Below are 23,674 nucleotides of genomic sequence, written 5' to 3'. Positions count from 1 at the left end.
TCCACCATCCAAGTCAGGAAGAACTGAGATTTGAAAGCGTTTGGAGCCCACCGGTTTGCGGGTGAGTGGTTTTCCGAGAAGAAAAGATTGAGCAGATCGATGAACTGGACCTCCTCCAATCTTTCCCAGATCCGGGGTTTTACCCCCTTCAGCTAGCGCCAGAGAGGCAGCAAAGCTGGTAGTGACGGCGTCGATTGAAGCCATGAAGCAGTGAAGAAAAGTCGAGGGTGGCGGAAGTCGCAGACTAGAGAGCTAGGGTTTAGGAGAGAGCCACTAGGATTCGAGAGGAAATCTCGCTTGTTTTCCCGTGGGTTTATTACAAATTTTGTATTGATAACACAAAGTGAGATAATATTATTGCAATTAGCATCACACTGATACACATAAATAATTAGACTTCAATCATAGAAATGCCAAACTATATAAATTATAACGTAAGTCACAGGTACTACAAGTGATAGATCACATTATTGATTTTTATTCCCTCCATGCACCCTTCTTCTTCTCCCCCGGCCCGCTAGTAGTGCTCGCTCTCCACTACTTTTTTTAAATATTAATCAATTAATTTTAGCAGTTTTCAAGCTCCATGCATTTCCTGCGATTTTGACACTCTCATTTCCATAATTGAAAACATATAAGTGCGTATCACCATCAACAGCTAATGTGGGATAAACCCTAGCTGTTATGCAGGCCTTGCCTTCTCCTCCAAAGCTCTCCACTATCGAGTGATCAATCTGAAACATTGTTTGAATGAATGAGGAACACAAATTTGTAATCATGAATTGGGTACATTTTGTTAGAAAACCAAATGAAATATGCAAGATTTAAAATCTGATGGTGGCATTTTTCAGGTTTCAAGGAAAACAAGTATTAGATTCTTAAATACCGTGATGAAAATTTTTGGCCAGCAAGAATTTTATGCTTGAAGCATATATGATAAGAGAACGCTATATAGAAATCCTGACTTTTAAATATAGAAATACCAGTTGAGATATTAAATTAGGCTTCATAGTTACTTACCAAGCTTCTTAGTGACAGCTTCTCATGAAGAAGATCCACATTTACAAAAGCCCCATATGTGGTCTTATCATTATCTTGATTTAAGGAAGACCTACCAGACATCCAAATTACCATTGGGTTTAATCAATGGCCGGGTTAAATATATAAGCTCAACTAATTATGGTTAGACAACGATTGTTAGGAAGTGATCGAGAGAGAAATACCTGCTTTGGTCACTGCACATGAGCACCACATATTTGTTGTTATTGTTCTGAGATTTAAATATCCTATAGAATAGTGCTGTATTTTCTTTCAATCCCTTTGAAGCCAAAACCAGTAAACCAAATGGTCCTAGATCACCTTTAACTGAAGCACCCTTCTTGCTACACAAAATTTGTGGATCAGTCCAACTTGGATCAAACACTTCTGCTTTCTTCAAATCACTTATCGCAAATGTAATTTCTACATCAGCCTGTCAAAACCAAATAATAACTTAACAAAATCAAAATAAGTAATGAAGTTGGATTTATGTGTTTTTTAATAAAAAGATGTGGCAGAAACCCATTGCAAGCCAAAAAAAAAAAAAAACTAAAGACATGCATACTTGTGCTGATGTGACCCCAAGTACTTCATGAAGTGATCCTCCCTTGAGCACAATGTTGGGCAACTTGACCTGTTTGATTCTCAGCTTTTCAAGTTCTACAACAGGCCATTGCACCAATTGTTTTCCAGACTTATCAAGCACAAGGGTCCTTGGAACTGCCTGCAATAATAGACAATTTGAATATCATAAAATTTAGTTCTTGGGAGGTCTAGACCAATTGTTAAATAAAGTACGATATGCATGGCCAATGTACCTGGAGTCCAGACCACCCCTTCTTGATGTCATCATCTACACTTGAAGATTCATTAATCCAACCCCACAAGATCCTACGGTTCTTGGCACTGTCAAAGAAGGTTTTTGAAGCATAGAACTTGCCATAATCATATCTCAAACCAGTATCACTCTCCACCGATCCCTTATCTGGGATATAGATATCCTTCTTCAGGTTATATGTCCCAATTGTATAGTACTCTTTAAAAGATTTACTCAAGCTAACCTTGAGCACATGTTTAACATCAGGACCATTTTTTGATGTGTCAAGACCAACCGGGCTATTCTTTGAAACTGGAAAAAAATCTGGACACTCCCACATTCCGGTTTTCTTTGCTGAATGAAGTGGGTGATTGGCCTTGGTCCAATTCAAGAAATCTTTACTTCTATATAAGATAGCTAATCCTGTTTGGTCCTTCTGGCTTCCAACGATTAATCTCCATCTATTATCTGACCCTAGCCAAGCAGTAGTTGGGTCCCTAAATGAGGTTGCATTTATATGATTAGCTCGGGTTGCCTTCATTAATGGGTTCTGTGGGATCTTTACCCATTCCTTAAGAAATGGGTCTGAGAGGTTTTTGGGGAAGGCCAGGTTTTGAGCTTGCTCGTTCTGGGGGTTGATTCCAGTATAGAAAATTGCCGGCTTACCCCCAGGAAGGATTGTAGCTGACCCCGACCAACAACCATTGATATCAAACGACTGTGATGGGTAGATGGCATCATCATGAGGGGTCCAATTAATAAGATCAGTTGATGTGGAATGCGCCCAGACAATGTTACCCCAAACTACACCATTAGGATTGTACTGATAGAAAAGATGGTAAATTTTCTTGTAAACTAATGGCCCTGAAAACAGAAGTAATACACGAGCTTAGCACAAACCATGGCCAAAATTAAGAGAGCCCAAAATATAATTCACTATGTATATACACTTAGAAGTTATTACGACTTAAGACAAACTTACAATATGAGATGGAAAATTAAATTTACACTCTCAAATTTTGTTTTTACAAAAAAAAAACAAATTTTAAATACTAACAAATAAAATATGGAGTGTGAATTGTAAAATAAAAAGTGTGAATTTCACACACCTATAAAATTTATGTCACATAATTCCAAAAATACTATCTATTCAAACTCCAACCTACTACTAAAACTTTTCTTGTTGAAAACAGCTTTCCAGTAAAGAGTAATATTCTGAATGATATACAAATCCTCAAATCTCATAAAGCTATACTATAGGACACGTCTCTAAGGAGTAAGGACAGAATCCATCTTCCACAATTGTGTTATACAAGATGTTCTCATTAGATCAATTGGTTTACGAAGCAATGCCAAAAATCACACACAAAAACCACGATAAAAAATAAAACTAAGTGAGAGAGGAACTAACCGTTAGGATCTGTGAGATTCCAACAAAGAAGTCAAATGTGAAGAACAAGAAGCAAAGAACAAACTGTTAGGAGTTTTAAACAATAAACTAAGAGAAAGGACACCGGAGAAAAAAAACTAAAGAAAATTCAAAATAGGTTGAAGATAGATACCGTTGATCCAATTCTTGGGAGGCTGGAAATGATAACCAGTTCTGTAAGGCTCTTTAGTTTGGTGATGAGTCGAAGTCAGTTCAGAAGTTTGAATATTGCTATAGACATGGTGGGAAGCTTCCAGCTCAACAACATAAGAAAGCAAAAGTGAAAGAACGCAGAATTCCCAAAGAGAGGTTATCATCATGGCCATATTGACTTTGCGGGGATTGGAAAATAAGGACACCCCATGTTGCGTATTTATAGGTCAAACACATTATGGTAGTTTTCAATTGTGGAAACAGATTGAAAACTATCAAGGAAGGGGGGTTCAGAGAGACAGTAAGATGTGATAAACTAATAAATAATGAAAGTCATCACAACAATTCAATTTTATGAGTCTTTGAGGTGAAGTGTATTTAAAGTTTTTGTAATCCTTTAATCCTTTGAAAAAAAAGAAAGAGGTGAAGTGTATTTAAAGTTTTTGTAATCCTTTAATCCTTTGAAAAAAAAAAAAGAGGTGAAGTGTATTTAAAGTTTTTGTAATCTAAACACGCATATTATGAATTTTGGATCAGCAAAAGTCAAATGCAAATAAGGGTGCATTTTGGACTCATTATTTATTTGAATAAAATTAACTAAATAGGGGGACTAGCCGGTATAGTTCTATTATGAAAACTATGGGCCTCTTATATCATATAGATAATAGTATAATGGGAAAAATTCACCAACGGTGTCTGGACACTTAGGGGACTTTCAGAATGATACCTGAACTTACAAAGTTATCAATGTGATACCTGGACTCATTTTTTCGTATCAACATCGTACCTATGACCAATTTCCGTAACGGCTCCGTGAAGGAAATTGGCCGTAGGTATCACATTGATACGAAAAAATGAGTCCAGGTATCACATTGATAACTTTATAAGTTCAGGTATCATTCGGAAAGTCCCTAAGTGTCCAGACACCGTTGGTGAACTTTTCCCAATTTTGCACGTGAGTCACTTAATGAAGACAAAAGGACCGATTTACCCTCAAATTCTTTCTTTTCTTTTCTTTTCTTTTTTTCTTTATTCTTCTTTCTTTCTTTCTTTCTTTCTTTCTTTCTTTCTTTCTTTCTTCTTCTTTTTTGGTTTCTTCTTCCCCTGATTTGAATCATCAAGATTCAAATCATCTTGCTCGTCCGATTCCCACCGCCGATCGCCGATCAAACACCGCCGTTGCGTCTCAATCCACCTTCATGCACCACAGATGTTTCTGGTTCCCCCAACTTCAAATCCTATAGCAAATTGAAATTGTGCATTGAGGCTTCACCGCTCACTCCGAGTTCATCCCCGCCGCCACCGCCAATGACTTGACCACCACCACTCTCGTTCTCTCCTCCGACCCCCTTTTATACACCATTGATCAGAAACTCAGATCCCGCCAGCCCTCCACTCTCAAATCACAGCTCCAATCCCACCCCTCCATCCTCTCCTTCGTTCCCGACATGCAACACCACCTCCACACCATCCTCACCTGCAACTTCATCGGTTTAGCCGACAACTTCGGCCTCTAGCCCAACTTCGATCAGAGGCAATTTTAGGCAGACAAAGATTAACAACTTCGGCCTCCACACCATCCTCACCTGCAAAAAATTCGAACTGTTCTTATTCACCAGCTTCGCCACTCCGCTGCTACCCACCATTGTGCCTCGCCGATTAGTAGACAAAGAACTCGGAGCCTCCACCATCGAGAAATTGAGGCTCACGTTCTGCGTGTCCTGAGCGGCGGATATCGGCATCGTCGGAGAAAATGTTGTATGAACATAAATTTAGTTTGGGTTCCACGGTGGCAGCTAGTCGAGCTCGTTGATTGCGGCCTTGGCTTTCTTGATTAGCCAATCGACGACCTTGCTAGCCTGGTCGTATCCAAGCCAGTCCTACATTTCGTAGAATTGAATGGCGGTGTGGGCGACGAGCCTGATGCTGCGGTCCCTGGGGCCTTTGGTGGTGCAAACCTTGTTGTGGCGGTCCTTCCGGCCGGTGGTCCTTAGAATGTGGCCTTGAGCCTCCACGATTTCGCTAGCGGTGGAGGAAGAAGCAGTCCTTATCCCCAAACCCAATCGAAAAGCAGCGGAGGACGACGTTGTTGTGCGGTGGTGGAGGTTGTTGTGGTCAAGTCATTGGCGATGGCGGCGGGGATAAACTCGGAGTGAGCGGTGAAGCCTCAATGCACAATTTCAATTTGCTATAGGATTTGAAGTTGGGGGAACTAGAAACATCTGTGGTGCATGAAGGTGGATTCAGACGCAGCGGCGGTGTTTGATCGGCGATCGGCGGTGGGAATCGGACGAGCAAGATGATTTGAATCTTGATGATTCAAATCAGGGGAAGAAGAAACCAGAAAAGAAGAAGAAGAAAGAAAGAGAGAGAGAGAGAAAGAGAGAGAGAAAGAAAGAGAGAAAGAAAGAAAGAAAGAAAGAAAGAGAGAAAGAGAGAGAGAAAGAAAGAGAGAGAAAGAAAGAAAAGAAAAGAAAGAAAGAATTTGAGGGTAAATCGGTCCCTTTGTCTTCATTAAGTAACTCACGTGCATCGCACGTGCAAAATTGGGAAAAATTCACCAACGGTGTCTGGACACTTAGGGACTTTCAGAATGATACCTGAACTTACAAAGTTATCAATGTGATACCTGGACTCATTTTTTCGTATCAATGTGATACCTACGGCCAATTTCAGTCACGGAGCCGTTACGGAAATTGGTCATAGGTACGACGTTGATACGAAAAAATGAGTCCAGGTATCACATTGATAACTTTGTAAGTTCAGGTATCATTCTGAAAGTCCCCTAAGTGTCCAGACACTGTTGGTGAATTTTTCCCTAGTATAATTGTATAAGACTATAAAGCTTTGTTGTTTCATAGGACTATTATGCCCCGCCTTAATTTCTATAACAGTCCAGGACTCCTCTAACCTGGCTTAAGCTATATTAATACCTGACCCATGTTTGGTACTGCTTAGGACTAAAGAGCAGAATAGTCAAAATAGTCTTATCCCATGTTTGTTGGTGTTTAGGACTAATTTAATTTTGAATATCACAATATTTTTTTTAAAGCAAAATATTATCTATTAATAAGAGATAATATTTATAATGTAGTTTTACACTTTTTTTTTTATCATATAGGAAATGATTTCATTAATAAACTGCGAACATACAAGACATCCTAAAGGGTCAAAATGGCCTCTGCAAGATAGAGAGCCACATCCTAAAGGATCAGCTAATACATACTTTGTGAGCAAAGTTAATTTTGCTTGATTAGAAAGGAATGCCACCCTTGGTGATAAGGACAAGCTCCCTTCCATAATGAAAGTTTCCTAACGTAATAACAACATGAGCCTAAAAATAAGCTTCATTTCTCTAGGAGTTTTGCGCCAAAACAGAGCCTCAAAGTTGATTTCTGGCAGCTTGGTCATGGGACAGTCATCTCACTCGTCTATAAACACACAAATATGCACAATTTTAACATGTACCTTTGATGACTATAAAACAACAAGAAACACTTCACTTCGTTTTCCTTTAATTTTCTACATTTTCTCAGTAACCAAACAACTAACAACAAACTGGCAAAATTTCGGTTTAATCCCCTTAACTTGTCTATCATGTAGAAATTCTGAAAGTGCTATACTTCTTACAATGATTAGTCTTATAACATCACTATAATTAATAGCAGTATGCCAGTATACAAGTTAAGAGACAAACCTGATATGATCAGTAATACCTTCATTATTCCAGAAGTGTGCCAAAGCGGCAAGCCACAATGCACATTTCAAAGCCTCCACATACATCCGAAAACAGAACCAATTTCATTAACTCCACCTATCAAAAACATAAGTTACTAAATGAAACAAAAGATAAGACTGAATTTATATTATCAAAAAGTGGCTAGGAGCATTTTGTACTTGTTAGGAATCCAAAGGGCAGAGAAATGACTGAAAGAGCAATGCAGGGAAGCAGCTTGTCGTGAACTGAGTCAATTACATAAACAACCAGCATTAGAGGACTTCTGAAAAAATGGGATCCTCAATTACAAGAAACAGATGGTTAAGTGCCTCACTTACGATAATCCTCTACCTATAAGAAATTCGCACAAGTTATTGTAAATAATCCAATTGCTGCAGAGGCTATTGCAATTACAATAGTCCGCTTCAAGGAATTAACAGAAAGACCCATCTTGCCTACAGAACAGACAAAGATCTGGTGCTTAGCTATTAATAAAGATAGCTCCAAGTAATGGTCAGTTTCTAGCTAATGAGTTTGACCTCAACTTAACAGTATGCAAAGGTTTTACTTCATACATCCATAAAGATAATAGCAAGAAACGAAATATATACCTGGTTCGGAGCCGTGAACACAAATATAGATATCACGTTTAGAATTGTAGTGATTCTCTACTAGATCCAGTAATTCGCCAAACCATGTCAAACATTTCCCAATATTACTTCCGTCTGTGTCATTTACATGCGCATAAGCTGTGTAAGAACAGTTCAGCTGACAATCAAAGTGACACTGGCTCATACTCCTATTCTGTAATAGAACAGAATGATTCGGCAGTCTCACATTTTCAAGCTTTGAAAAGTTACCTTGTATGCCATTACCACATGTTAACATCTTTTCCCTAACGCGGCCACTGGACCAATTTCCCACAGCTGATTGGTTAGGAAACTTGGCTGTAAAACCAATCAAACACTTGCATGATGATGACAGTGGTTCACCTTTACGACAGGCACTATTGGGACCGCAATGAGCATAAAAATCACAGTTATCAGCAGGTAAATTCCCCTGTTCCAACCACGTTTTACTAGAACCCTGCCACAGCAGCAGTATAAATTGCCCTGTAGGTAGGATTCAACCAGACCCTCAATTTTACTGAGCTATCTGAGACACTGTAAGCAAGATAAACCTCATCAACATCAAAGTTGTGAGTAAGGAAAGACGCGGTTCCACCTGGATTTTGAAAATCTGTTCTTGTATCCTTGCCGATGTACATAGAACTTCTCCAGTACCGAGTAGTTTCCTTCCTAAACAACAATTGATCAAATTGAAATTGATCCAGTCATGAAATTGATCAAATTCTCAACAAATCAAGCTACTCAGACACCAAATCCTCAATCAATCCGTAAAATAATCACTACCCATAAACAAATTACAGTAGATAATCATTCCATAATCTTTAATAAAACAAATTACAGTAGACAGAGAAAGAAGAAGGTAGAGAGGGTTGAAGGGGAGAGTGAACAATAATCAACACAAGACAGAGAGCATGAGAAATGAAAGAATTGAACCTGAAAAAGAGCAGCCGGAGAAGACTGAAGCGAAGGAAACGAGTGAGTGAGAACGATGAGGCTGAAGCGAAGAACGAGACTTCAGCGTTGTATAAGACCCGCTTCCATAGTCCGGTGAAATTTGGGGAGACTATGTAAGAAGGTGTGGAGGCAGATCCGGGGACTGCATAGTCTCATTTAAGTGAGTCCTTGTCCTAGAAGATAGTTAAATAGTATATGTAATTGATCTATCTTGTGTTCTCCCAGAAAAAGGTTCATCCTTTTATTTGATAATCTTAAACAAACACTCATATACAGTTTATGTAATTATTATAGTATAACAAATGTGCTTACTACTTTCCTCAGCTACAGACCTACAGTAAACTCCGGCTATAATGCATATATATATACTAGCCCCTGCGGTCAATTGGCTTTTATTTTTATTTTTTTAAATTAAAAAAGTTACAGCAGTTTCTCTCCTGATTTTGAGGAAGTTTCTCCTTTTTTCATGGGAGGTACTGCAATATTTTGAAATATGATGTAGTCAATTGACTATCTTATCCTCATATAGAAATAATTTATTTATTAATATCTATATTATATGAGGGCATATATGGTAGTTCAAAAATTTAACCATCCCTCAAGAATTGGCTTAAATAGACATATATGGTATTTCATTAGCTTGTAGGAATTATGAAATCCTCACTTTCAATTAAATTTCATCATATTTTCCCTCATCCAAACACACTCTAAACACAAAAACAAAATCCTCAAATCACTTCTGAAGAAACATACCCACTCAAAAAGTCTTATTGCAAACTCCATGTGATCTACACATTCAACTGTCAACTTGAAATTTTCTTCCAAAAAAGATATCAAAATGTACACATGTGATGCAGACAGTTACACATTTTATCCAAGTTAGAAGCACTGTCCCTCTACCGATAATAAAACTTCCCCAGCACCAACCTAGGATTTAATCAGATTTGCTCACCTAAGAGACAGTTTTAAGGGAATGTGAGGGGCAAATGCATCTCAACCACATGTATTAAATATAAAAGCAGAAATTATAACAACTTAAAACTGTGCATTTATTTTCAGCCGTCAGATTCACTTGTCCCTCACAGTCCCATAAAAACCGTCCCTTGGGTGAGCAGTCCTGAGGATTTAATATATATTTTTACTCTTCAAGCTCTCATCTTACAAAAGGTCTTCAATGAGGTTTACATGGAGAATCTAAACCAAGAGAAGTACAATCAAAATTACAAAGGTTAGATCATAACCAATATATGCATTAACCCTCAAATATGCAACAACTTAATATCAAAACTTTGGTTCTCTCGTTTTCTTTCTAAAACAAAACAAAAGATTTTGGTCATTTCAACAAACACGTCATATGCAGCTAAAATTGTGAAACACATAAAAAAAATGAAAAATAAAAAATAAAAACCACAAATTGTATTAGTAAGAACAGAAGAACATGCGACATATTATCACTGCAGTAGAAAAACTATTGGTCTGAGAGATTACCTTTAATATAGAAATATGTAAGCACAAACATGAGGCCTAATAGCAACCAAATAAATTTACGTGCACATTCTAAGAGCAAACAATAATTCAATTGAAGCTTAATTGAAGGTGGATAGAATATGACCTCAAAAGTGAAAGGAAAATATGTGATGGCATAATGTTTTGGTTGTTCACTCATCTAATCCTAATCATAATCACCGTTATTATCAGCTGAAACCCTTAACCTCCAAACTCCAAAGCACCATGAATCTGTTTCCCCACCTCCAAATTATTTGTGCCTACAATCGCAGATAGAATAATAACTAATGTCACACTTTCATCATTTCATGCCCAACTTTTGATCTAATCATATTTCTAAAGCAATCTATAGCAGCCCAATTTTCAGCAGCTCGTTTAACATGCTTGATCCTGTTCCATGTTGCTCTTGCCTTCATCATAATCAACTTTGTTTATCCTTCTAAGAACACAACACTCGCTAACATCGTCAGGACCTAATCCACTCGATGCAACTTAGAGAAAAGAGCAAGTGCTTCTTCCTGAACCTGTAGCACTATAGAACGCAGTATTTGAAAATAAAAATTGGAACACACATATTAAGAAAATTATAAGATGACTAACAATTCACTCACTTTATCAGCAATGGATTGACAGAGAAGTGATTTCGTTGATTATATCCTCTAAGACAAAGGAGATAGTAAAGAACATAATGAAGAAACAAAAACTATTGAAAACCAATACCACAGTTCTAAGAAGAAGAAAAAACTATCAAAAACCAATACCACAGTCTTAAGAAGAAATAAAAACTATCTGCAACTTCCTAGAGCAAAAAAGGCCAATACAAAGTAAAATCATTGCAAGGGAAGCCAAATAAAAGACGCAACTAAGAGAGGAAGGAATAAAAACTGTGCTGAGAATTCGTCCTATACATCAAATTAAGATTATGCGGCAGATCAAATTGCATGCCTAAATGAAATTCAGGCCCATCCTTCAAACTGGCCATCGTTCAAAATTAGAGGTGCTAAATCCATGAAATCAAAATATTAGATGGCAACAGTCTGATCCTTAATCTAAAGAAGAGGGAGCGGCCTTCTTTTTTTGAAGGAGGGACCTGGGGAATAAAGGAACTTGTTAGTACTGTGAAGTAAGAAAACCACAAAACAAAATGTTAGTGTTCCTATCTACGCTCTTGATAATAATGAGAAGAATGTTGAGAATAGACTTACCTTTTGAAGTAAAGAATTCAGTCCACACGTTGTTGAAAACTTGAAAGTATCTTCATGATTCTTCAATTATCATTACTTGAGACTCCACACTAAAAAGGAAAGAGAGAGAGAGAGAGAGAGAGAGATCACAGAACAATCAATATGGAAAATGAGCAACTGTATTTACCAACAAATAGAATGAAATGGAATGAAGTAAAACTGTAGAGAGATGGAAAGAACTGGTTTGACTTAATACCTTTGAACGGAGCATTGTTTTGCTCCTGTTAAAATTATTCATATCTGCATCAAAGGAAGGTGCTACAACTGGAATGACAAAAAGAAGAACAAAAAATTGCTCATCAAGTCACGAATTTATAATTCTAAAAAATCTACAGCTTTGACCAAAAGAAGAAAAAAATCTAGAGGCAAAAATAAGAAGAGATCAGCAATTAAAAAGGCGATGAGTAGAGATGCAGATGAATCACAATGTTGTCTTCAATCACAGTTATAAGGAAAAATAATGTATACTGACATATATGCAAAAATGAGGAACGGATGAAATATGATATGATCTGCATCTGCCGATCACAGCTAAAGAAATTTGAGACCTTCAATGCTTGCGCCAGCCTTTCTATCCCTTATCCTTTCACAGTACTATTATTTATCAAGAATCCTTGTCTCAGCGAACTGAGCCAAGGAGAAAAACAATCAATCGTTCAATGAAAATCAAGCAAAAGTGATAAATCGGAAGAACATATGTACCTACAAAGTGTCATAGCAAAACCTTATTGTATCAATTGTTACCCGCATATTGACAATATGTGTACCAATACGTACCTATAAATTTTATAAAACCCATAGAATACCCCTCTCTATATATAACTCTATCACAAATGGATTAAATAAAAGAAGGGCAAAATTGTATCTGTGGTGGAAAAGAAGAGGATAAACAGTTAATCCCATGTTCAGTTACACAGCAAAGAAACCCAAACTGATTGCAGTTATTATACTACCGCCTCATCTTTATCCTATAACGCCTGCTTATTGATAAGTTGAAGACGTTCTCCCAATAATCTCATAACGCTCTCTCAATAATCTCATAATCTCCCTCAACAGAAAATCAACTATTAAGGGTGTCGTGGTTGCAGTGAAGAATATTCAAGGTATTCCCTATAATTATATTTCTTTTAACATTTCGTTTTTAGTCTCTTCTTCTCTGGCTCAGTCTCTGGTGTTAGATCAAAGAAGAACAATGGAAGGAGAAAGAGAAATCCATAAAGAGCCTTAGAATTGCTCAATTTAGTAATTTATTTTGGTAGAATTTCTTTTTGAACGATCCTAATCAAATTGCCTATTGAAAAGAGTAAATGGACATACATGACAATATGTGTACCAATACGTATGCCGAAATCATTTAACCTTAACATCTGAAATCAGCAAACTCTAATCGGTGTTGTTTGGCAGAAATATTATTGTGATAAATGATCCTTTCTGCTCAATTTTGTGCTTTTCCAGTTTGATTTTCACATATTTTGAGAATTTGGTTTGTCTATCAAAATAGAAAAGAAGACCCACATTTACTAAAAAAAAAAGAACAAACAGACTAATGACAAACAAAAGAGTAGAATTTGAAATTTGATTATGAAAAGTAAAATCTACATAAAGAAGAAATTATTATAAGGAAGAAATTATGAAAAGTAGAGTCTACATGAAGTAAGAAACGACAAACAAAGGCAGAAACAAAGACTAACTAACTTTCTCAAAAAAAAAAAAAAAAAAGATAATAACTTGAACTCATCACATTTCAAAAAAAAAAAAAAAAGCTCAAATAAACAAAAACATTACACCAGAAATAAAACAATAGACAACCATAATTTTGTAAATCTCATTGGTGATTACACATATGGAAAGTGGACTAAAAGAAATGGTTTAGAATGTGTAGAGACAAATTTGAAATAAAAAACGAAGGTCAGATGAACGAATTTATCAGGAATGACTTAAAACAGGAAATAAAAAAAGGCACGCGCGTATGCGCGTGCAGGAAGGCTAGACAGTGCGGACGTCCGTACCGAGCGGACGGTACGGATTTCCTGTTTTCGACCACTTTCCGGCCACATTTTTACATCTTAACCGTTCAGTTTTTAGGTCCTAGTGTATAGATCACCTCTGCAAAATTTCAGCCAATTTGGTGATCTTTAAGGCATCCAAAACTGCAATTTACCATTATAAATACGAACGGTTCCAGTTCGACAGATTCGGTCCGTTCGTGTAAAATGCAGTTTTGGATGCCTTAACAATCACCAAATTGGCTGAAATTTTGTAGAGGTAATCTATACACTAGGGCCTAAAAACTGAACGATTAAGATGTAAAAATGTAGCCGGAAAGTGGTCGAAAACAGGAAATCCGCACCGAAAATTCGGTACGGACGTCTGCACCATTTTCAGTATGGACGTCCGCACCTGAGAATAATTCTATATATAGACACACATACACACGTGTGTATATATATAATGTATGTGAGTAATTCAAGTCATAAAGTTTTAATATACATTAATATAGCGATATATATATTAAGTAGATTAATTTGATCTATACATTAATAGACTAGCCTAATTTGATTTCAAACTAGTTTACCTCTATATTTCTATTTTCTTTTTTAATGAACCAGACTTTTATAGAAGCCCCTAATGCGGTTGATTACAATCAAACGCAAGCACATCCAGAATGCAATCTGGTGCACTATCAAACCAATAAGAACTAGTACCAGCCTCATAGGCTATGTTTGCTAAGCGGTGGGCTACTACATTACACTTTCGGGGGGCATGCTCAATTGACACCACTGGCATGTGTTGGAGAAGCTGCTGTATATCATCTATTAGACCCCTCTCAGGCAACTTTATATAATTCACATCTTTGACATCCATAGTAGCTTGTAGACAATCTGTCTCTACAATTACTTTTCTAACTTGCATCTGCTGCAATAACTGCAGACCATGCTTAATAGCATTTAGTTCCACCTGCTTTGGAGATGCCACATTTGCTACAGGTGATGCCAAACCGGCACTGAACACTCCAACATCATCACGCAGCACAACCCCAACACCACAGAAACTGTGTATAGACAAAAAACTGTCGTCTACATTCAGTTTCCATTTCCCATTCGCTGCTGGCACCCATTTCTATCTTGGATGAGTATGTTTCGGCTTTGCATCTAATTGTCTAGCCTTATGAAACTCGTCCAACCATGTTAAGGCTCCCAACACCAAGTCATTTGCTGTCTGACACGCATCATTCCATAATTTGTTGTTTCTATTCTTCCATATTGCTCACAAATAAATGATCAACAGTTTCTCAAAGATATCAGATTGAAGATGAAGGGCTTACTCCAACATCCATTCTTTGAATTAGATATTTGGAAGTAGACTTCCACTCAAATTGAACAGCGGGGCCGATAGAATAGAGCTAGCAATGGGGCACTTACAGAATATATGGTCGCAGTCTTCATATCACACAATACACAACTTAAGTCTCCAGTATAGCCTTTGGTGGTCAGTTTGGCTCGAATTGGTAGTAAGTCATTGCATGCACGCCAAAGGCAAATTTGAACCTTGCCTGATACTTTGGCCTTCCACAATCTCTTCCACAGCTCCAAGTAAGGATCTCTGCTAGAGGAAGATGCCAAAAAGTTGTCAAGTACCGCTGCACGAGCAATCCAATATGCAATACGAACAAAGTAGAAACCCTTACGCTTCGGAATCCAACTAATGGTGTCCTCCATACTTCTACTACTTAGAGGGATGCACAGGATTTTATCACCCACCTGAGCATCAAAAACAGATCGTACTAATGGAGCACACCACTGCCTTGAGGAAGCATCAATGAGGTCAGAGACTTTGGTGAGACTGCGAGAGTACATCCTGCCGGCTTTTGCACAAGATACTGGGGACACTCTGGAATCCACTTGCCCTGCCAAATATCGATGTAATTGCCATTGCCAACTCTCCACTGAACACCGGCTTTAAGTATCGGTCTCCCATTCAAGATGCTCCTCCAAGAGAACGAGGCATCATCACCTACCTCAGCTTCCCAAAACGAGCTGTTGGGATGATATTTGGCTTTGTAAAGCCGTGCAATTAAGGAGTTTGGGTTAGACACTAACCTCCAGCCTTGTTTGGCAAGCATTGCCAAATTGTAATATATGTTTTTGAAGCCCATTCCTCCTTCCTATTTTGTAAGACACAGATCTCTCCCAGCTCCTCCAGTGTATCTTTTTTTTCTCATCAGTACGTATCACCCCAGAAAAAAGAAGCACATAACTGGTGAATATCATCACATAAACCCTTAGGCAGCAAATAGCAACTCATCGCATACAAAGTCATCGTTTGAGCAATGGCTTTGATTAAAATTTCTTTACTTGCCGAGCTAAGTATCTTGGCTTTCCAACTCACCAACTTTTTCGTAATACGCTCTTTAATATACTCAAAGATTGCAGTCTTTGACTTTCCAATTCTCATGGGCAAACCCAGGTACCTGTCATGTTCCTTGACACACTTGACCTCTAAAATTGATGCCATTTCCAACTGTCTAGTAGGATGCACATTGTTGCTAAACACCACACTGCTCTTTTAAAAATTACCTTTTGACCTGATGCTTTTTCATAAATATCCAGGATGCCTCTAAATTGAAAACACTCCTCATTTGTAGTAGTACCAAATAATATGCTATCATCAGCAAAAAATAAATGATGAAATGTAGGGGCCTGAGGGCACATAGTAAGACCTTGAACAACATAATCATTGACTGCTTGAGAAATCAATGACGAAGGGCCTTTACTACATAGAATAAAAAGATAAGGTGATAAGGGATCACCTTGTCTGATTCCCCGGATAGGAACAATTGCTGGAGTTGGCTCACCATGTACCAAAATAGAGTATCTGACTGATGTTACAAAGGTCATAATGATGTTAATCCACTGAGATGCAAAACCAAGCTTAGAAAGGATTGCTTCGATAAAATTCCATTCAAGCCTATTATATGCCTTATTAATGTCCAGTTTTAGAGAAAAGAAACTGGTTTCTTACTACCTCAACTTATGCATAAAATGTGTTGCTTCAGTGGCTACCAAAGTATTGTCAGAGATAAGTCTGCAAGAGACATATGCGCTTTTCAATGGACAAATAATATCTGGTAACACCAACTTGAGTCTATTGGCCACCACTTTAGAGCTTATCCTGCAAATGACATTACATAGTGCAATTGGCCGAAAGTGGGTGGCATCCTTCGGGTCTTTCTATTTTGGTATAAGACACAAATGAGTGAAGTTCGATTCAGGCCACATCTCTCCCCTTTCAAGAAGAGCACGAACTACAGTACATACATCATTGCTTACAATATTCCAGAACTTTAGAACTTCTGAAAAAAGAATGGGGACATATCATCCTGCCACGGACTCTTGGAAGGGTGCATTTGAAAGAATGCCTACTTAATTTCTTCATCAAAGACTGGTCTTAACAAATCAGCATTCATATCGGCCGTTACCTTCACCAGAGTAGCATCAATAACTTTCGCAATGGCTTCATTATCTATTCCTTCAGTTGAGAACACCTGCTTGAAGTAAAGCAACAGAAGACTTTGTATTTCCGTGGGGCAGTTTGCCATTACCCAAATTCATTACATAATCCTTTGATAGCATTCTTGGCTTTCCTATTACTGGCCCTTCTGTGAAAAAAAGCTGAATTACGGTCACCATCCTTAAGCCATATAAACTTCAATCTCTGCCTCCAATACTTCTCCTGTTGAGAGAGCAGTACAGCCAACTTAACATGCAACAACCTCTGTTCCTCATACTATGTCGAGGAGTAGGGCTGTTTCATTAAATCGTTCAACTTTTCTTGTAATACATGCAAGTCAACCTTCTGTTTATTAAAATCCTTTTGATGCCAATCCATGAGTCTTCTACCAGCACATCTAATTTGTGGCCCAACTGCCTTAAAGCATTCCCAGTAGTAGGAGTAGCCCATTCTTGTGTGATGATGTATGTGCATTCTTCCTGCCCAAACCAAGCTTCCTCAAACAGAAACCGGTGTGCATTTTTAATCCTTGCCAATCATGCATCACTAACCTCAATGGGTAAGGGACTATGATCTGATTCAGATGGAAGGAGCGTCACCACCCTGCTATATGGAAACCTGCTTCTCCATTGAGTGGTCTGGAAACCTCAGTCCAAACGTTCCTTAGTAAACTTATTCGCCCATGTGAATCGACTACCAACGAAACCCATATCCATAAAATCACAAATGGACATGGTTCTACAGAATTTTGCCATTGCAGCATTTGCCCTAGGAGGCCCCCCGGACTTGTCAGCATTGTTCATGATTTCGTTAAAGTCTCTTGCCATTAACCATGGCAACGAGCAAGATTGTGCTGCTAGGGTTTCGATCAGGGACCATGTTCTATCTGTCCATCACAGGCAGCGACACCATAATTGCCAGTGAAGCACCACAGATCCATGCCCGGTTTTCCTATCACAACGTTAATGTGTGCAGGGAGTAATTGCAGATGTCCACATGTGTGTCATCATTCTAGAAGAGCACAAGCCCCTGCGACTCCTTCTCCTGTGGAACACAAAATCCTCCCTTGAAACCCAGTTTCATAATGATAGAGTCAATGAGATTTTTCTTCGCCAATGTCTCCAAAAGGAAAATGAGACTAGGTTTTTTTGCCTACACCATATCAAGCAGCGCCCTCTGCGTTTCCAGATTGACGATGCCTCTACACTTCCATCCTAACACGTTCCCCTCATGCATTGGTAGGAAAACGGCACGGTGCCGAAGAAGAAATCTGGCTTTTGTGGCAGCGCAGAGAGAAACGGCGGCCTTAGGGTTTTTATTAAAATGAAGAAGATATTTATATGTTTGGTTCGATGGAAATTTTGTTTCTAGTGTACGTACCTCTATTTTTATGTGATAAAGTAATTTACTTGATATATCATTATATTATATTAATATACTATATTTTTTTTGAAATAGAAAGTTCATTTCATACTGCAACCAGCTAAAAAGTCAGAGTCTACATACTCTTAAAAGACATAAAAATGGCGGGGTAACAACCAAACTCCTATCTAAGTATTGCAAACTCATTACAAGTCAAATGAAGCCCACTTTTAAAGCGGACTCATAAACTAAGAACAACCCCGTGTCTTCTGAGGCAAAATCATCTTCTAGCCAACCAGATGCCAATCACGCAATTGTGGTACGAAATAGAAAGCTACTTCCCAGCAAACAAATAAGAGTCAATTCCTCATCCATAAGCCGCTCTTTCCAGTCCAACTCGAGATAATTACCAATTCCGTAGAACCATGTTCTGAATTACGACTAGCACTTTAAATACCATAAAGCCCAACAGCACCCAAGGAGGCCAAACTCTCAGGTCAGGCCAGCATAAAGCACTAAGTAATGGATGAGGGTGTCAAGACACCCTCCATCCTAGCCCAATTCTGAATATAATAAGAACCAACCAAACGGGCCCAGAGACTGAACCCACATTGCCCAGGCCCAGACCCTAAGGCCCAAACCCAGGCAACGAAGTTGGCAGGAGCACCCTTACGCCTCCGCTGCCAAACTGCATTCGATGATACCGCCACTATCTCCGGTGGCCTCCCTTTCCACGACATGATCCACCGAAACTGAGACCGGAAACCAAGAATCTTCCGATCACCACCAACTGATGATCAACTGCGATCCAAACCCAGCGGCCGAATCTTCACATCAACCCAAACAGAGATGGAACGCTGACACGTGATCCCAGCGCCGAGCTGCTACACCAAAGTCTCGATCTAACCTCGACCTCGATCTGTTACACCCGTCAGACTTCAACTAAATCCGGGCAGCCAACACCGCAACCCTTGAAGAAACAGTGAGGGGAAGGTACTCAACGGCAAGCATCACTACGCAGGTCGGGATCCGGGAGGATGGCGCCGCCGCTGTGAACTCGAAACCCTAGAAGAGGCAGGGTTTCTCTTTTTTGTATTTGGAATATACTTTTCTTGTGTTGTCTATTATTGAAATATTAATGGATTAATTCCAGTTTACCTACCTGAACTTTCACTCAATCTTCATTTTAGTCCCTGAACTTCCAATTTCATCAAGATTACCCCTGAACTCTCAATTTTCATCAGCCGTGTCCGGTTCTTCAACCTCCATCCAAAATTTTCGTCAATTTGTGACGTGGCAGGAGACAGAAGGGCTAAAATGGTCAGTTTGCATTTCTTTTGCCTTTTTTTTTTTTTTTTTTTGGGGAAGGGGATCATTTTCTTTTTCTTTTTTGAAAAAACCGCAGATCCTTTTTTCTCCACATCTTCTTCTCCATTTCCGGCACTAAGGATCTCCAAATTAGGGTTCTCTATCGCCCAGTGAATCGCCTCCATCAGATCTTCGAAACCTTAGGGCTCGAGTAAGACAAGAAGGTCCTCCCTTCAATCTGCTTCCTATCTATCTTTATGGCGGCGGCGTCCTCTCTTCGTTCTTTTTTTTTTTTTTCTTCGTCTTTTTTTTTTCTTCTTTCGATTATGGGCACATCTTGGTGTTGCACTGTCACGCCCCGAATTTTGAATAATAAATTCAAATCCGAAACCTGAATAATTACAATTACAAAAAACCAAATCTCGAAACTTCGAGTTCATTATTACAATTCACTCTCACAATATATTATAAAGCTCAAATGAGCATAACACACCTCACAACTTACAATTGTTGTAAAACTCTAACAATTGCTCTAACCGCACGATCACCGTCCTGGTTCTCCTGTCCTGTAGGATTACCCGCTACACAATTTGAATAGTATACCGGGAGTTGCAACAACACAAAACCCGGTAAGCTTTTTACAGCCAGTATGAGTAAACAAGAAAGAACTGTTGATTTATTAGATTTCAAGACTACCACAAACCCACGTTACTTTCTCACTCTCATATATATATATAGACACTTATGAGTTACTCTCAATTTAGCTCATAAGATCACTCACTCTCATATATATATGTAGACACTTATGAGTTACTCTCAATTTAGCTCATAAGATCCCTCACTCTCATATATATATATAGACACTTATGAGTTACTCTCAAATTCGCTCATAAGATTTCCCAACATTTGGTAGACAGACTCATATATATATATAGACCCTTATGAGTTACTCTCAATTTCCCTCATAAGGTTACCATATATATATTGACACTTATGAGTTACTCTCAATTTCACTCATAAGGTCACTCCACATTTGGCAGACAGACTAGAGCTCTAACTGAACGTAACCACTCGTCCGGCCACAGACGTGATTACGATTTAATACTATTAATAACCACCAGCCCGGTACGAGAGCGTGATTCACTAATAGATGCCATGGTCACCTCGTGACCTAGTGATCTCCACAGATCACAACAATTTATTGTTCCTCAACAATAAAACTCAACACCTCTCACAATATATTGTTTCTCAACAATAACTCACGAATCGCCTTCCGAATCACTATTTCTCACGAATACGAAGATCCAACGGTCGGATCTTCGCCCGTGACCTCACAAGGTCACCGGGACAGTCATACGATCAACATATCCAAAATTGAAGCAAAACCGATGGTCAGATCTTCACAGATCGTAAACCGAAGATAAACGTAAAAACGTTAAATAGTAACGTCAAAACGTAAATCCACTATTTATCAACTTTTTCTAACATGACCATGTTATATATCAAAACGCTCGTATGGATGCATAGATCATCGCCTAGATAATGAAAACTCGAAATATGGTCTGATGCGCCGCCACAAGCGGTGGTCAGTGGGCGGTCAACGCCGGTCAACCACCTCAGATGGCAAAGTGACCAACTACAAACTGGTTCAAAATGAAAGGGTGATCGACTTCCATACCTGGAGCTAAGTCTGGTTTGGCCTAGATCGTCCTAGATCAAGCGTTGAAGTTGGATTAATCCGGAGCGTCTGATCAGATTCCAGATTAAATCAGGGACGTCGAAAAAGTCAAACCATGATCTAGCGTTCTATACAAAAAATCGTGATGAAAGGCTTACATGGGGATGATCAGCATGAGGAGGAGATCACGAAAATGGGGACGATCGGCCCATGCAACGCCGGAAAAATGGTTTTCCGGTCGGGTCGGGTTCACCTAGCTGGGGTGTCTTCGATCTCCATCTGGGGGCATCGGCGGGGCAAGGCGGTGGCAGGGAGCGGCTGGGCGGCTCGAGGCGACCTCGGGGAGGGCCGGGTCGTGGCCGGAGGAAGAGCGACGGCGCCGCTGGCGTCGGGTCGGGTCGGCGGGTCGGCAAGGGTGGGGAGGGTTTTGCGCGAGAGAGAGAGAGAGAGAGGGGGGACTATTCCGCAAAAAAACAAATTTTTTGTCCTTAATGAAAAAAATCAGATATTTTTCCTATTTATAGAAAATTCCCAATTTTCAAATATTCATAACTTAATCATACGAACTCCGAATATTGCGTTCCACATGTCCACGAACTCGTATCGACGAGCTCTACAACTTTCATGAAGGAAGTTTTCCCAAATTTTGAACGTATAAAAAGTCAACTTTGTTGACCCCCTAAAAACGTTCGTTTTCGAAAATAAAATCGTTCGAACTAATTCCACAACTTTTCCAAGCTTCGTACTCGCTCCTACTATCGTGAAATCATTTCTAAAAAAAACCACGGAATTTAATTTGGATTTTCCGGGGTATTACAGTCTACCCTCCTTAAAGAAATTTCGTCCCGAAATTTGAGCGTAAGTCAATTCCTCTTGATTAAGGTTGACCTAACCATCGAATCTCCATCTTTCCCAAAGCTGTAGTAATCTACAAAGCCTCAACCTTTGTATAAAAATACATTCCTATGGCCACTAAATCCTTTCATCACAAACGTAAACTCACACAACAACTGCTCAACAACACTCCACATCACATACACAAAATCGTCACATGGATCATCTCATAGATCCTCACTCTGTACTGGCATACAAGCACAGTAAACACTCCCACAAAGTGTTTCGCTACTCAATTAGCATCACGGTAAATCTCCATAGTAAAACTTAAGCATGCACCACTCTTCACAACCATAGAGATGCATCACTCAAAACAAATCATCCCCAAAAGCACGCCAATTAATTATGTCACCCAATGATGATGACTTGGGCTTGCTCAATCCTTGGGCTAAGCACTAGGGCTGGCCAATTGGGCCGAAGAAACCGAACCATCCACATTTCGAACCGGCCCAAACCACTTTGGGTTTAACATTTGGGCCTACTATTCGGGCCGAACAATTGGGCTTACTATTTGGGCCTACCAATCGGCCCACCAACTTCCAGCTCGGCTACGGTATGAAATTGTACATACCGTATATACGTATACATACCGTACAGATCGTGTATACGTATGCATACCGTACAACTGTATATACGTATGCATACTGTACAGACCGTATATACGTATGTATACCGTACATACCGTATATACGTCCGTATATCAAGCATATACGAGACCCAAAAATATTTGTAAGAGGTAGGGTTCGAACTCCCGACCTCAAACACGAAGGTTTTGCTCCCAACCACTGAAGCAAGAGCTGCCTTCATTAATATATGCTCACGTGTTATATTTATTATGTCATAAGTGACATAAATGAAATAACGGGGAAGGCAAGGTTCGAAACCTCAACCTGCCGCACGAAACCTTTGTCCCCCAACCACTGGAGCACAAGCTGTGCTTAATATAATGTGTACAAATTTTATACTTATTATGTCATAAACGAACATAATAAAAATAAACGAGAGGCGAGGTTCGAACCTCAGACCTCTTGTACACGAACTGTACACTCAACCACTCGAGCACGGCTGCTCACGTTATTATCCATACCAATCCTTTTATTTAAACCAACTGTTTCAACTGTTTCAACAATTCGGCCCAAAACATCCAAGACTGTTGCAGAAACCCAGCCCAACGTATCCAAAACTGTTTCAGAAACTCGGCCCATCATGTCCAAAACTGTTTCTGAAACTCGGCCCATCAGGCCTCCACCCACAGCTACAGTGATGCCTTGATCCGAGACAGGCCCAAGTACGGCCCACTTGTGTCACGGCTTATCCCTTCCGTGATTTACGGCAGTCAAATCTGCTTTCGGCTAAAGCTGTCTGCCACAGCATCTCGAGGTTCGGCCTGTCCCCTTACACGCTCTCCACGCGCCAACAACTTTTCCGGGTTT

General features: G+C 39.2%; 2 protein-coding genes and 1 long non-coding RNA gene across 12 annotated transcripts; all 3 read right to left on the bottom strand.

Moving 5' to 3' along the window:
* Positions 1-512: 512 nt before the first annotated feature.
* LOC133730384 (beta-fructofuranosidase, insoluble isoenzyme CWINV1-like) lies at positions 513-3,610 on the bottom strand. The gene is made up of 6 exons (XM_062157984.1): positions 3,418-3,610; positions 1,857-2,719; positions 1,604-1,762; positions 1,224-1,471; positions 1,021-1,111; positions 513-734 (listed from the first exon to the last, which is right to left on the bottom strand). The coding sequence occupies exons 1-6, from the start codon at positions 3,608-3,610 to the stop codon at positions 558-560; spliced, it is 1,731 nt and encodes a 576-aa protein (XP_062013968.1). The 3' UTR covers positions 513-557.
* A 2,830-nt stretch (positions 3,611-6,440) lies between these two features.
* Positions 6,441-8,933, bottom strand: LOC133725427 (G-type lectin S-receptor-like serine/threonine-protein kinase At4g27290). Of its 9 annotated transcripts, none has more exons than XR_009854435.1 (7): positions 8,718-8,933; positions 8,016-8,453; positions 7,767-7,904; positions 7,494-7,610; positions 7,335-7,400; positions 7,154-7,208; positions 6,441-6,868 (listed from the first exon to the last, which is right to left on the bottom strand). XR_009854435.1 is itself a non-coding variant. In XM_062152690.1 (6 exons), exons 2-5 carry the CDS (start codon positions 8,420-8,422, stop codon positions 7,507-7,509), a joined length of 537 nt encoding a protein of 178 aa, XP_062008674.1. In that variant the 5' UTR covers positions 8,423-8,453; positions 8,718-8,933; the 3' UTR covers positions 7,386-7,400; positions 7,490-7,506. The 9 variants fall into 9 exon arrangements, 1 of the variants encoding a protein (XP_062008674.1); XR_009854434.1 differs by having other exon boundaries at positions 6,442-6,868; positions 7,135-7,208; XR_009854433.1 differs by having other exon boundaries at positions 6,443-6,868; positions 7,154-7,251; positions 8,718-8,932.
* Positions 8,934-11,111: 2,178 nt separating this feature from the next.
* LOC133740897 (uncharacterized) lies at positions 11,112-12,222 on the bottom strand. Of its 2 annotated transcripts, XR_009861492.1 has the most exons (4): positions 12,191-12,222; positions 11,685-11,752; positions 11,450-11,538; positions 11,112-11,334 (listed from the first exon to the last, which is right to left on the bottom strand). It is a non-coding gene; the product is annotated as an uncharacterized LOC133740897 (long non-coding RNA). The 2 variants fall into 2 exon arrangements; XR_009861488.1 differs by lacking the exon at positions 12,191-12,222 and having other exon boundaries at positions 11,685-11,948.
* Between the last annotated feature and the right edge of the window lie 11,452 nt (positions 12,223-23,674).

The sequence above is a fragment of the Rosa rugosa genome, chromosome 1, assembly GCF_958449725.1.
Source record: "Rosa rugosa chromosome 1, drRosRugo1.1, whole genome shotgun sequence".
Taxonomy (NCBI): domain Eukaryota; kingdom Viridiplantae; phylum Streptophyta; class Magnoliopsida; order Rosales; family Rosaceae; genus Rosa; species Rosa rugosa.
This window is presented reverse-complemented; position numbering and strand designations above follow the sequence as displayed.